General features: G+C 42.6%; 1 protein-coding gene across 1 annotated transcript in view; it reads left to right on the forward strand.

Annotated features, from left to right (window-relative positions):
- Nucleotides 1–1,765: 1,765 nt before the first annotated feature.
- Nucleotides 1,766–15,404, forward strand: part of LOC109890408 (potassium voltage-gated channel subfamily H member 7) — a 69,299-nt gene continuing 55,660 nt past the window's right edge. Inside the window, exons 1-2 of the mRNA XM_031824333.1 lie at nt 1,766–2,237; nt 2,923–3,153. Coding sequence (XP_031680193.1) covers nt 2,162–2,237; nt 2,923–3,153 — 307 coding nt within the window. The 5' untranslated portion in view covers nt 1,766–2,161. The remainder of the gene's footprint in view (nt 2,238–2,922; nt 3,154–15,404) is intronic.

Below are 15,404 nucleotides of genomic sequence, written 5' to 3' on the forward strand. Positions count from 1 at the left end.
AAACACTTATCTCCCTCACTAGCTTTAAGCACCAACTGTCAGAGCAGCTCACAGATTACTGCACCTGTACATAGCCCACCTATAATTTAGCCCAAACAACTACCTCTTTCCCAACTGTATTTAATTTTTATTTATTTATTTATTTTGCTCCTTTGCACCCCATTATTTTTATTTCTACTTTGCACATTCTTCCATTGCAAAACTACCATTCCAGTATTTTACTTGCTATATTGTATTTACTTTGCCATCATGGCCTTTTTTGCCTTTACCTCCCTTCTCACCTCATTTGCTCACATTGTATATAGACTTGTTTATACTGCATTATTGACTGTATGTTTGTTTTTACTCCATGTGTAACTCTGTGTCGTTTTATCTGTCGAACTGCTTTGCTTTATCTTGGCCAGGTCGCAATTGTAAATGAGAACTTGTTCTCAACTTGCCTACCTGGTTAAATAAAGGTGTTCTCAACTTGCCTACCTGGTTAAATAAAGGTGTTCTCAACTAGCCTACCTGGTTAAATAAAGGTGTTCTCAACTAGCCTACCTGGTTAAATAAAGGTGTTCTCAACTAGCCTACCTGGTTAAATAAAGGTGTTCTCAACTAGCCTACCTGGTTAAATAAAGGTGTTCTCAACTAGCCTACCTGGTTAAATAAAGGTGTTCTCAACTAGCCTACCTGGTTAAATAAAGGTGTTCTCAACTAACCTACCTGGTTAAATAAAGGTCAAATAAAAAATAAATAAAAACTAAGAAAACAACAAGTTGTCTATCAATAAAGATACTTATAAACAAGTCAAGGTTAAGTACCAAACCAGCATGTGATACAAATATTCTTCCACTTCACCACTGCTAAGAAGATACTTAATCAAATATTCTGAGCTTCACGTGTCTCACCCGACAGTATGAGGTTGTCGTCTGAAACTGAAACGTTGAATCTACTGTAGCTATAAGCTATTTAAGTGAAGAAATACAGTATGTTAGAGTCATTTTTACAAGAGGCTTCAAATAACACTTAATAACAATATTTTTCTGCATTTGACCCATAATGCAGTGCAATCTACAGCATAAACGCTGTAAAACACATGTGCAGCATTTTACTGTACATTCTACATGGTTTTCCTATTGAAATGACAGACAAGTCTTACAGTGTAGAGAGACAAATCGGAATTACTGCTCTGTATGGTCATCATTTGGGGACGCAAAAGTTCTAAATCCTGACTTTTTGACCATCTTCCCCTGCAGCCTGGCTATTGTATTGTTTTCTCAGTGGACCAGATTGATGGTGAGGTTGTGCAGAGATTCTGAGACAGTTGTTTTTCAGAGGGAGTGTGTGTGTGGGGTGGGGGAATAAAAATGAACTTGACATAGTAGTTCAAAAAGGAGTTTTGTTACCACAACTTCAGCACCATGGACAGGGAACAGCATCTGCAACATTCTCCCCCTCTCTGTAACTTGATATAATCATTAGTACTGTGGCCTGTTTCCATTGATTCATTTGTGGAACTGTATCCTTTTCTGTATCTGATAAACAACAGTCATCTTGCAGTCATCTTATGCATCCTATGCATTGGCAGTTACAGGAATGCCACAGTCAACGGGAGACATAAACCCACGTGTTTTCCATGGGTCATTGTAAAAATAGACGATACACCTTTATTGCCCTGGCCTGGCGTCACGCATAGCTCCTTCTCAACGCATGGATATACGATTTCCTCCACAGCCTTGATTGAGCTGAGCGCGAGGTGCATGAGCTGAGCGCTGCCTGAGCGGGGTAACGTCACTGTCCGTGGCACGGCAGCATCAGTCCATTCTCCACAACAGCAGCAGTAGCAGCGAGCGCAACGCTTTAAGGCGGCGGCAGGGTCCCTCACATGATCATTTTGAAATGTTGGAGAAACTACGCTGTGCAACAACCTTTTACTACAGAGTCAATGCGGGCAAAGTGGACTTTGAATGCTTCAAAATGTGCCCCAGTCGGACCATATTTATGTTGAAATAAGGAAAAGGTCGGAAGAGCTAAGAGGGGGAGGTTTCCTAAGGATGAGTGTAGACAAAGGGGAGACATTCAGGCTTTAGCGATTGGAACCACTACAACTTGAGTCTCAGGAGAAAGGTGCGTTCCTACTTGGACAGCGGAATCTTTCTTATTTTTGGCAATAATCATGCCTGTTCGGAGAGGTCATGTTGCGCCACAAAACACCTTTTTGGGGATAATTATAAAGAAATTTGAGGGACAAAGTGAGTATTATCTTTGTGTTTTCACAATAATGTATCTTAAAATTCATAATATTCATTTTGTTGGGAAAATGTATTTGCCTTGCTTGCGCACACATTGTTTTTATCTGAATATTGGAATTTCGACAACACATTTTTTTTTTTACAATCAGTAAGAGTAGAGCTGATATTGTTGTGCTTGTGATACTTTAGAAGTGGGAGAGTTGAGGTTAAAATAATTTAAATATGGGATATCATTGAGCTTTATTTAAGGTACTTCGAAGTAGCAACAATTTATGTTTCTCCACAAGATTACATGGTAATAAGTAGTATCCAAACAACAGACATATAACCTTTTTCAAATACTCCCACATTTGAAATGGTTATGATCAGGTGTTTATGTGCCAGTTATTCAATGTGGATATCTCTGTTTTATAGTATGGCTATGGCATGAACATTAATCAAGAGGAATGAAGCACACATCTCCATTAACAAATACTGAAGCATGATAAGTCATGATAAGACTGAAAGAGAAATGTTTAATTGATCATCTGTATATTTTGTGATTTATAATACAGTGTACATTTTATACTGTATATAAAGCATCATGCAGAGTGGTATTTTATCACATACCTCTGTTGCTACCATGAATGTGTTAACCATCCCATTCTTCCCCACTATGATCATACACTCTTCTACACCTTCACAGATAAGAAATTCATTATAGCCAATGCCCGGGTTCAGAACTGCGCCATCATCTACTGCAACGATGGCTTCTGTGAGATGACCGGCTTCTCACGGCCGGACGTGATGCAGAGGCCGTGCACCTGTGACTTCCTCCATGGAGAGTTCACCAACAGGCATGCCATCGCCCAGGTAGCCCAGGCTCTGATGGGGTCTGAGGAGCGCAAAGTGGAGATCACCTACCACCGCAAGGATGGTGAGTACAGACTACGGAGCCCTCCCCACTGGGCTTGTTGCTCATGCTTTTGCATTTATATGAGAAATTTGAAGCAAAATATGGGTCAGTGAATAGTGACAGAATAATGCAGGAGAGAGAGGTAACGGAATGGGCTTGGCTTGACAATGGACTTTTCTGGGTGTCTTGAAGTAAACACTTCAGTAGGTAATTTGTGTTGAACAAAAACACTTACAGTGTATGTATGACATCTCATTTAGTGGCGCTCAGATAGGGGGGTTTCTGTCTAGAGCTTTTGAAGTAGAAAAACAGTATCTGTTTGTGAAGACAATTGCATCTCCATTCACTGTATACAAAATGTAATACATAAAAAGGTAACATATAATTGAATGAGTCGTTTAGTTTAAGCCGCTTCTGAATTTTCCATGGAGATTATGAGTTGGCATGACAGCTGCTATTGTTTTGATGGGTCACATGCTTAGCGAGTGGCAGAGTGAAAGTTTAAACCACCTCTCCCATATCCAATAACCAGGGTCACCCAGGGTGCATGCGGATGCCCTCTAACGATGATATTCCTTCCTGTCCAGATGACTAAGCTTGTAGCGGTTGCATCATGGTCAAGGTGTATGTAATCACTGGCCTGGCTGACATTTCCACCTACAAGGGCTGAACGGTTTTATAAGAGCTGGTTGAAGCCGGGTTAAAGTTGGTGACTGGTCATGAAACGTGGTTTGCTGTGTGCTGACGGGACATTTTCACCTTGTTAAAGAAATCCTGGCGAGAATGCTGCATGTGGATAGGGGGATGTGGACAGGTAGGGTGGAGGACAGTACTGGAGAGATGGATGACGAAGGTATAATGTGGAAGAAAGAGAGGACAACGTGGGAGAATGTTTGAGGGAACGAGGGACTTGTACTGTTACTAAGCCAGGACATAGTCTGGGGGTCTGATAAAGTGATTTAGCTCGACAGAGGTGTGGATGAATACCTGGGGTGTGAAGTGGCCCTGGTAATAAACACATCATTACCACAAACTCATATCAGTGCTCCAATGCCTCTGAATGGACCGTCTCTGCAGTATGTTTTTCCAACATAGGAGAGGCCTCACAGGCATCGATCGCTTAATGAGGACACAAATACCTTCATGTTGCATTGATCTTCAAACCTGCCGTGTTGGGAGAATAAATCAATAGTGTCTGTCCTGCTATCTTTCACTGGCCAGGCCGCCCCCTAGAGATGGGATGAAGGGATGAAAAGAAAGATTGGAGGGGTAGAGAGAGAGGGGTCCTCATTATTGTTGCTGGAGCTGTAAGGCTCTAATTACCTCCCGGTCTAAACTTCCTGAATCTGTAAGTTGCGTTCCAAATAGATCCCTTTTCCCTATATAGTGCACTACTTTTGACCAGGACCCATAGGGCTGTGGTCAAAAGTAGTACACAAGTAGGGAATATGGTGCTATTTGGGACTCAGACCATGAGCCATCTTTCTAGGGAGGGTCACAAACCTCTCATAACACAGATAGGATTTTCACCTCCTTATAACAATTGATTTGATCATAAGCGTTACATTATAATATACTCATATTTTGGGTTAAGTATTGGTAAAACGACCTGACATTGGTATGCACATCAAGGACGTAGGCATGGGTGGGCCTGGGTGGACACAGGCCCACCCACTGGGGAGCCAGGCCCTGCCAGGCCCCCCCCAAGCAGACTGAGCAAAAAGCCCCTGAGGAACATCAGGAAATTACGACCTTTCCAAAAAAAGGTCTAGGTACACTTGATGGAATTTTTCAAAAGAGGATGTATGATCATGACCACCTAATCATCCCCAGCATCCAATTATCTCATTCATCCCTCCTAATCTCCCCTTTAGATATTCTCCAGGTCGTTGCTGTAAATGAGAATGTGTTCTCAGTCAATTTACCTGGTAAAAATAAGGGTAAAATAAATAAATACATTTCTGAAATCAGATTTCTCTCTGATATTGTATTGCCGAGGGAGATGTGATTGTGACATGGGTGATTGGTCATTTAGTTGGATGCCCCGATGGACCACTTGGAGCCTGCAGGCCAATCTCCTCCAATTTACAGTAATCCCCTGGCCCTTAGAGCCTGTTTCTGTCCTTTACAGCCTGTGAAGGATTTTCTTGCCTCAGCAGAGTTTTGTCAGGCAGATTAATCTATTATGAGTTGACATCTTGTCCTTTTGGTGAACCATTGGTGTTCCTTTTATAGCTTGGTTCTATTATAAAGTTACAGCACAAAGTCCTCCTCGAACCATTTCCTGTGCTTACATCAGACATTAGGTATTGCGTTGTCCTTTAGTAAGTGAGGTATGCCTCTCCCTCGGAACGGCTGTGCATTCAAGGATCCAAAATGGCTGCTTGCCTCGCGTCATACAGCATAGAGGTGCCGAGTGTGATGCAATGTTGTAATGATCTTAACACCATCTGTATTATGCGATCAACCTTGACTTCTTTAAAATGTACCACCCATAGGGGCACATTTAGTTGTGTCTTTCAGTTCCCTGCTCGGTTTGTCCTGGATACTACAACAACAAAACACACTTAAGGCCATGCAGGTGGCTTGTTCTCTTGGAGATGGAACAAGACAATCTCGTTGTAATCACTATACATCTTATAGTGCGTGTGTGTGTCGGTGGTGACGTCATTCGTTCCGATTCGGTCCCTTTTTTAAATTTAATCAAGAGGAAACCAGAGCTTGATGCCTCTGTGCTGCGATGGGATCCTTTTGCAATCTTCACATCCATCCGTGTTTCCGATTGGTCTGACGAACGCTCACTGTAGAGTTCTATTCTGTTCTCCTTCCCTGTCTCTCACTCTGCCGAAGTAGTGTAATGACAGGCGTGAAATTCTGTCACACAACAACATCCTGTTTTTACAAATGCTTCATCTCAACCTATCTTACTACATGCAGACACTTCTATTCAATTGAATGCAGTCGTCGCTCTGTGTGTGTGTGTGTGTGTGTTTTCTCAATTTGGATTTGAATTTCTCAACGTATTCACATATTCAAATGGAATAATCACACAGCCTTAACCTCTATTACGCAGAGTAGACTGTGGGGATCGGGTGAGTGGAGAAACCCATACATGCTGTGTGGCATCCCAAATGACTCCTTATTCCTCATTTAGTGCACTACTTTTGACGAGGGCCCATAGGGTTTATTGGGCCCATATTTTTATTGTGTGCTGGGCAGGTCACGAGGGTGACACACACGAGAGTAAGTCAACATTCCATCTAGACCAGAGGGTCAGACAGGCCCAAACACATACACATTAGGTAAACAGAGAGGGAGAGGACCGACGAGTTAGTGACTGTAGAATTTCAGTGTTTTGCATACATGATTCAACACAAATTCTCACTTTTACTCCCTCTCTCTCTCTCTCTCTCTTTCTCTCTCTCTCTCTCTCTCTCTCTCTCTCTCTCTCTCTCTCTCTCTCTCTCTCTCTCTCTCTCTCTCTCTCTCCCTCTCTCTCTCTCTGTTGCGCTGTCTGTCTAGATCTGTAGGTGCCACAATAATGACTCATTCCAATCAGTGGCATTATAAAAATGAAACATTACATTGACTACCCCATGAAGCATAGTATTTCTGTATTTCTGAGTAAATCTGCCATTAGGCTAATCCTACACACTTGAGAAATATAACTCTGTCCCTCTATCCCTCTACCCCTGTGTGTGTGTGTGTGTGTGTGTGTGTGTGTGTGTGTGTGTGTGTGTGTGTGTGTGTGTGTGTGTGTGTGTGTGTGTGTGTGTGTGTGTGTGTGTGTGTGTGTGTGTGTGTGTGTGTGTGTGTGTGTGTGTGTGTGCGTGCGTGCGTGTGTGTGTGTGCGTGCGTGCACGTGGGGGTGTATGCATGTATTTACGTTCAATTTGTTTAGTTATTGTCTTTGTTCAGTTTTGTTTGGTACTTATAATATCAGTGAGACAATAATTTGCATTCATTGGCTACATTAAAGTCCCTATCATTCACTCTGGGTTTCCGCCATAGGCACTGAACACATCTAAATAGCATGAAGCGAAGCTCTCTGTCACCATTGGAATGACAAAGTACCAACCTGCAGTAGTATGCAAATTTCCTAGAAGATAAAAGGGCTATAACACCCACTCCGACCTATCCCATCTGGAATTATGAGTGGTGATATGAGCGATGATATGTGCATAAAGCCATCTATTGAATTGAATGACTTTCGAGCGCAGAGAGTGGAATGTCATTTTTATGTGGATTTGCTGTGCAAACAAGATCATCTCTCTGCAGTATGGCCTGTAGTCAAATATGCTATATCAGGTTCCACAGTCTCACGGAATCAGGAGAGAATACTGAGGTAATGTTACCAACAGAGCACATGCTACTGAAGCAAAAGAGATTGAAATACGGGAGGAAGAAAGAGGGACAGAGAAGGAGAAGGGGAGGGAGGAGATGGAGAGAGATGGAGAAAGGGAGGGAGGAGATGGAGAGAGATGGAGAAAGGGAGGAGATGGAGAGAGATGGAGAAAGGGAGGGAGGAGATGGACAGAGAAGGAGAAAGGGAGGGAGGAGATGGAGATGGAGAGAGATGGAGAAAGGGAGGGAGGAGATGGAGAGAGATGGAGAAAGGGAGGGAGGAGATGGAGAGAGATGGAGAAAGGAGAGGGAGGGAGGGATAATATAGAGAGGGATACTGGGAGAGAGAGATACAGTGAGTGGGAGGGAGGAGAATTCAGGTGCTGCTTAATATTGGATGGATATTTCCATCACGGGGACACCCTCTTGAATTTAGTCCAAGCTCCTCTGAGCAGCCTGTCTCAATTATAGATGAGCCTGGCACCAGCTATCTCTGTCTCTCTCACTCTCTCTCTCTCTCTCTCTCTCTCTCTCCCCTTCTTTTTCCCATCTTTATCTCTCTCTCTCTCTCTCTCTCTCTCTCTCCCACTCTTTGCCCCCCCTGTCATGCTGAAACAGGAAAGGGCCTTTCCCCAAACTGTTTCCACAAAGTTGGAAGCACAGAATCGTCTAGAATGTCATTGTATGCTTAAGATCTCCCTTCACTGGAACTAAGGGGCCTAAACCAAACCATGAAAAAGAGCCCCATACCATTATTCATCCTCCACCAAACCTTACAGTTGACATATATGCATTCGAGCAGGTTGAGTTCTCCTGGCATCCACCAAACCCAGATTTGTCTGTCGGACTGCCAGATGGTGAATCGTGAGAACTCGTTTCCACTGCTCCAGAGTTCAATGCTGACGAGCTTTACACCACTCCAGCCGACGCTTGGCATTGCGCATGATGAAGCTCCCGACGAAACAGTTATTTTGCTGTAGAAGGCAGTTTAGAACTAGGTAGTGAGTGTTGCAACCGAGGATGATTTTAGCGTGATTTTTACACGCTATGCAATTCAGCACTCAGCAGTCCTGTTGTGTGGCCTACCACTTTGCTGCTGAGCCGTTGTTGCTCCTAGACGTTTCCACTTCACAATAACAGCACTTACAGTATTCGAGGCAGCTCTAGCAGAGCAGAAATTTGACAAACTGACTTTTTGGAAATGTGGCATCCCATGATGGTGCCACATTGAAACTCACTGAGCTCTTGAGTAAGGCCATTCTACTGCCAATGTTTGTCTATGGAGATTGCAAGGCTGTGTGCTTGATTTTATACACCTGTCAGCAACGGGTGTGGCTGAAATAGCCAAATCAGCTAATTTGAAGGGTGTCCACATAATTTTGTATATATTGCGTACAATATGACTGGGATGAATAGCTGTGATGTTGTGGATAGGTTTTCCTTGTGCACCCGTTCGATTTGCACTACCGTCAAAGTTTATGACTTCCTAGCCTGTTGGTAGGTGTGTCGGAGAGCAGGCAGCTTGCATGTTGAAGCAATAAGCAAACTCTTGCATTGGTTAGTTATGTATGACAATACATTGTGTGAAACAGGACAAATATAACCACTCACTACATTGGGTGTACAATGTAGACCTACTGTAGAATGAAACAGTAAAATCATTTATTTCAGGCTACTTCCTTTGGTGCAAATTTTCCGCTGTGTCTTTGCATGACCATTTGGAAATCAGTTAAATTTCACAATGAATTCCTCTCTTGCCTATTGTGCCCCTCCCCCTCCTCATGTACCCCTAAACCAGAGATTGTTTTAGTCACAGAGTTACCGCATAGTGTTGTCATAGCAACAGATGGAGGATGGAACCAGCCAACATATATTCTCTTGTCCTCTTCTCTAATCTATCATGGCATGTCTCTACCAGCACCTGAAGCACTGGAGCTCACTGTAGCCATGACAATTGTCAATTCCATTCTCATGAGATGTGCAGATTGCTGAGTCGTGCTGTTTGAGCTGTTCAAGGGATTATGGGACGTTCAATGAGACATTTTGTCAAAAGAAGTTGAGAATTCTGTTCTTAATTCTGTTAATTTTCATTACTACCCAAGTTGTAATACTGGATATGCCTAACACTTAGCCATAGGGTAGCCTACATAGGGCCATGCCCGTGTAAGACACTATATACAGATGTCGGATCTTAATTTGTGCCTGTTTGCTACAGCAGGAAAATAATCCAGCAGTAACATGAAATGTGAATTATTATGTGGATTATAATTAATAGGCTTTTTTGTAGGGTTTGATAAAAAAAAATGTTTTCAAAGTGGAAATGACAAACTTTAAGAAGCCTAGAAGAAAGTTATCCTGCAACAGGGTGATCAAATTAAGATCTTACATCTGTAGACACTCCTATATTCTATCTCCACAAATGTCACCCGCGGGGAACCATGGGTATCCGACCTGATGCAGAACTCTACCCTAGGAGATGCCATGCCTGGTGGAGTATGGATGGATGTAGGGCCGGGTGTCCAGGCTTGTAAAACCTGAATCAATGAATGAGATCCTTGTTGATTTGTTGTATTTTTGAAACAGGTGTGTTACTTCTGAACAGGAACCAAATTGATGTATTGCTTTGACTAACTGACTGATTGACTGACTGATTGACTGACTTGATGGCATTACAACGGCCTCCAAGCAGCAAACAAAGTAGCCAGCCAGGCAGGCAGTATTCTTCCCCCTTCTCTCTCCTCCTCTCTCTTCACACCCTCCCCCCCCCTTTTCTCTCCTCCTATTTTCCCTCCATCCTCTCCCCATATGGCTACAGTCCTAGAGGCTATCTTATCCAGATCATAGCAGTGCACCAGATCCCTGCAAAACAACACCCTGCCCAGCAAGCTACCGTCAAAGAAGATCAGCCAAACGACATATTGGCAGGGATAAGAAAATATTTTGTAGGTTATTCACTCTCCATGTCGATATATATTCTACATATGGAAATCAATATTTCCAAATTAGCTTAGATATCTCCTCTTAGGGTTGTCAGTGAAATGCATATAGGCGTAGGCGTACAGTTGTGGCCAAAGGTTTGGAGAATAACACAAATATTAATTTCCACAAGGCTTGCTGCTTCAGTGTCTTTAGATATTTTTGTCAGATGTTACTATGGAATACTGAAGTATAATTACAAGCATTTCATAAGTGTCTAAGGTTTTTATTGACAATTACATGAAGTTGATGCAGAGTCAATATTTGCAGTGTTGACCCTTCTTTTTCAAGACCTCTGCAATCCACCCTGGCATGCTGTCAATTAACTTCTAGACGACATCCTGACTGATGGCAGCCCATTCTTGCATAATCAACGCTTGGAGTTTGTCAGAATTTCCGGGTTTTTATTTGTCCACCCGCCTCTTGAGGATTGACCACAAGTTCTCAATGTGATTAAGGTCTGGGGAGCTTCCTGGCCTTAGACCCAAAATATTGATGTTTTGTTCCCCAAGCCACTTAGTTATCACTTTTGCCTTATGGCAAGGTGCTCCATCATGCTGGAAAAGGCATTGTTCGTCACCAAACTGTTCCTGGATGGTTGGGAGAAGTTGCTCTCGGGGGATGTGTTGGTAAAATTCTTTATTCATGGCTGTGTTCTTAGGCAGAATTGTGAGTGAGCTCAGTCCCTTGGCTGTGAAGCAACCCCACACATGAATGGTCTAAGGATGCTTTACTGTTGGCATGACACAGGACTGATGGTAAGCGCTCACCTTGTCTTCTCTGGACAAGCTTTTTTTCCGGATGCCCCAAACAATCGGAAAGGGGATTCATCAGGGAAAATGACTTTACCCCAGTCCTCAGCAGTCCAATCCCTGTACCATTTGCAGAATATCAGTCTGTCCCTGATGTTTACTGCCCTTCTTGACACCAGGCTATCCTCCAAAAGTCTTCGCCTCACTGTGCATGCAGATGCACTCACAACTGCCTGCTGCCATTCCTGAGCAAGCTCTGTACTGGTTGTGCCCCGAACCCGCAGCTGAATCAACTTTAGGAGACGGTCCTGGCACTTGCTGGACTTTCTTGGGCGCACTGAAGCCTTTTTCACAACATTTGAACAGCTCTCCTTGAAGTTCTTGATGATCCGATAAATGGTTTATTTAGGTGCAATCTTACTGGCAGCAATATCCTTGCCTGTGAAGCCCTTTTTGTGCAAAGCAATGATGACGGCACGTGTTTCATTGCAGGTAACCATGGTTGACAGAGGAAGAACAATGATTCCAAGCACCACCCTCCTTTTGAAGCTTTCAGTCTGTTATTCAAACTCAATCAGCATGACAGAGTGATCTCCAGCCTTGTCCTTGTCAAGTGTTAACGAGAGAATCACTGACATGATGATCGCTGGTCCTTTTGTAGCAGGGATGTAATGCAGTGGATTAATTAATTGGAATTCATATGATCACTCTTCATAACATTCTGGAGTACAGTGGGGCAAAAAAGTATTTAGTCAGCCACAATTGTGCGAGTTTTCCCACTTAAAAAGATGAGAGAGGCCTGTAATTTTCATCATAGGTACACTTCAACTATGACAGACAAAATTAGAAAAAAACATCCAGAAAATCACATTGTAGGATTTTTAATGAATGTATTTGCAAATTATGGTGGAAAATAAGTATTTGGTCAATAACAAAAGCTTATCTCAATACTTTGTTATATACCCTTTGTTGGCAATGACAGAGGTCAAACATTTTCTGTAAGTCTTCACAAGGTTTTCACACACTGTTTGTTACTGGTATTTTGGCCCATTCCTCCATGCAGATCTCCTCTAGAGCAGTGACGTTTTGGGGCTGTTGCTGGGCAACACAGACTTTCAACTCCCTCCAAAGATTTTCTATGGTGTTGAGATCTGGAGACTGGCTCGGCCACTCCAGGACCTTGAAATGCTTCTTACGAAGCCACTCCTTCGTTGCCCGGGCGGTGTGTTTGGGATCATTGTCATGCTGAAAGACCCAGCCACGTTTCATATTCAATGCCCTTGCTGATGGAAGGAGGTTTTCACTCTAAATCTCACGATACATGGCCCCATTCATTCTTTCCTTTATACGGATCAGTCGTCCTGGTCCCTTTGCAGAAAAACAGCCCCAAAGCATGATGTTTCCACCCCCATGCTTCACAGTAGGTATGGTGTTCTTTGGATGCAACTCAGCATTCTTTGTCCTACAAACACGACGAGTTGAGTTTTTACCAAAAAGTTATATTTTGGTTTCATCTGACCATATGACATTCTCCCAATCTTCTTCTAGATCATCCAAATGTTCTCTAGCAAACTTCAGATGGGCTTGGACATGTACTGGCTTAAGCAGGGGGACACATCTGGCACTGCAAGATTTGAGTCCCTGGCGGCGTAGTGTGTTACTAATGGTAGGCTTTGTTACTTTGGTCCCAGCTCTCTGCAGGTCATTCACTAGGTCCCCCCGTGTGGTTCTGGGATTTTTGCTCGCCGTTCTTGTGATCATTTTGACCCCAAGGGTGAGATCTTGCGTGGTGCCCCAGATCGAGGGAGATTATCAGTGGTCTTGTATGTCTTCCATTTCCTAACAATTGCTCCCACAGTTGATTTCTTCAAACCAAGCTGCTTACCTATTGCAGATTCAGTCTTCCCAGCCTGGTGCAGGTCTACAATTTTGTTTCTGGTGTCCTTTGACAGCTCTTTGGTCTTGGCCATAGTAGAGTTTGGAGTGTGACTGTTTGAGGTTGTGGACAGGTGTCTTTTATACTGATAACAAGTTCAAACAGGTGCCATTAATACAGGTAACGAGTGGAGGACAGAGGAGCCTCTTAAAGAAGAAGTTACAGGTCTGTGAGAGCCAGAAATCTTGCTTGTTTGTAGGTGACCAAATACTTATTTTCCACCATAATTTGCAAATAAATTCATTAAAAATCCTACAATGTGATTTTCTGGATTTTTTTTCTCATTTTGTCTGTCATAGTTGAAGTGTACCTATGATGAAAATTACCGGCCTCTCTCATCTTTTTAAGTGGGAGAACTTGCACAATTGGTGGCTGACTAAATACTTTTTTGCCCCACTGAATATATGTAGATCCATTGATTCTTGAAGAATATAACTTATAAATGCCTCATGAGCTTATTAGCTCAACTGTCACACTCCATGATATAAGCTTGTTTTTCTAAAAATGTTTGTTGTAAATGTAAACAAACACTGTATAACCTCATAACATGGTTAAAACTATAATGTTGATATTATGAATGGTCAGTCCTTGCATCCACAGCTGTCTATTAACTTGAGAGTGGTTACATTTCTCCAAGCCCATCCCTCAGCATTTTACCGAAACAGAGGTGAGGAGCCGTTTGGTTATATTTCATCTGTGGTTTTACCCTTTAAACAGCTGCATGTTGACAAGATATCAAACTGTCACCAACAAAAAGTTAAACGATAGGCCTAAAGCAAATGCAGCATATGTCATTCATTTTCACATGTAAATAGCACTTTTCAGTAGTGCTTAAAGCATGCCATTCCATGAGTGCAGCACTTATTTTTCAACTCAAATCACCGAGCCCAGTCAGTCCTCCATGACAACAAAATCATAAACCGAGTAAGGCTGGCTAATTAGTCCTTTGTTTTGGGGTTATGCTCAGGTTTAAAAAATGTGGCTAATCTATACTGCCATATTTCCGAGTCCTGTTCTTGAAGATCAAGTGGTATAACATTTATTGGAATGAGCGGAATTCTGACTTTGGTTTTTAAATATAAAGATATAATTTAATCTTATTATTATATGTAGTAGAAAGCGATGGGTTAGAAGAAGCCTACATAACCAACCCATAAAGTAAAATGTAACATCCATATATGGCCAGCTATGTAAACTTTAACATTGATTTATCCTGCGATAGATGTGGTTCAATTGGGAACATACATTTGTGTCTTCTTCTCATGCCTCTTAAGGGGGAAAGCAATCTAAAAGTAACTGAATGGAATCAGATTATGTTACTGACTTTGGGGAGTCCAAAAGTTACGTTACTGATTACAATTTTGGACAGGTAACTAGTAACTGTAACGGATTACATTTAGAAAGTAACCTACTGAACCCTGGGCTTGCCTCCCAGGAACTCACCAGTCCATTACTAATGCTAAATGCCAAGCTGGCATCCACACTGTAGCCCAGCCCAAGGACGGCCTTTGACAGAGATAAAATCAGCCAACCCTCCAATGCCATAAGAGAAGAGGCGCCCCGGGCACCCCGACCTATTTCATCACTTCATCATTTCTGCCATTCTTCTCAATTAGAGTTGACGCCCAGATTATCAAAGCACATTTGCATTGGCAAAACGCTGACATTTACTGCTTGCTATTTCTCCTCGTTTCTGTCCATTTGAATCTGCGTCAAGCGTTGCTCTCCAAAGGAAAGCGATGTGCTGTATGATAACCGTGTCTCGAGACTCGAAACGTGGACTAAACACACGGACAAGTGCGGGTATTCGGACACGGCCATAGACTCTCCCTACTTGAAAGTTTGGACTCGGACAAACGGTGAACAAGATACTGTATGTGTGTATGTGTTCGGTACAAACAGCTAGCTGCCAACACATTTACTGCAGGTGCTCTCTACATTTTAACATCTGTAAAATTCTGAAATGAGCATGTAGTATGTTGAAGCCTACTCGAGTGTAAATCAGTCTCTTTTCAAAGATGATGGTAGCTTTATGCAATGCCTATGTAGCGCCAGCATATGTCTAGTCTAATTTTGTCTGTAGTGTGATGATGTATACACTGAGTATACCAGACATTGGGAACACCTTCCTAATATTGAGTTGCTGGCCCATGTTGACTCCAATGCTTCCCACAGTTGTGTCAAGTTGGCTGGATGTCCTTTGGGTGGTGGACCATTCTTGATACACAAGGGAAACTGTTGAGAGTGAAAAACCCAGCAGCGTT

Source organism: Oncorhynchus kisutch, linkage group LG5 (genome assembly GCF_002021735.2).
Source record: "Oncorhynchus kisutch isolate 150728-3 linkage group LG5, Okis_V2, whole genome shotgun sequence".
Taxonomy (NCBI): domain Eukaryota; kingdom Metazoa; phylum Chordata; class Actinopteri; order Salmoniformes; family Salmonidae; genus Oncorhynchus; species Oncorhynchus kisutch.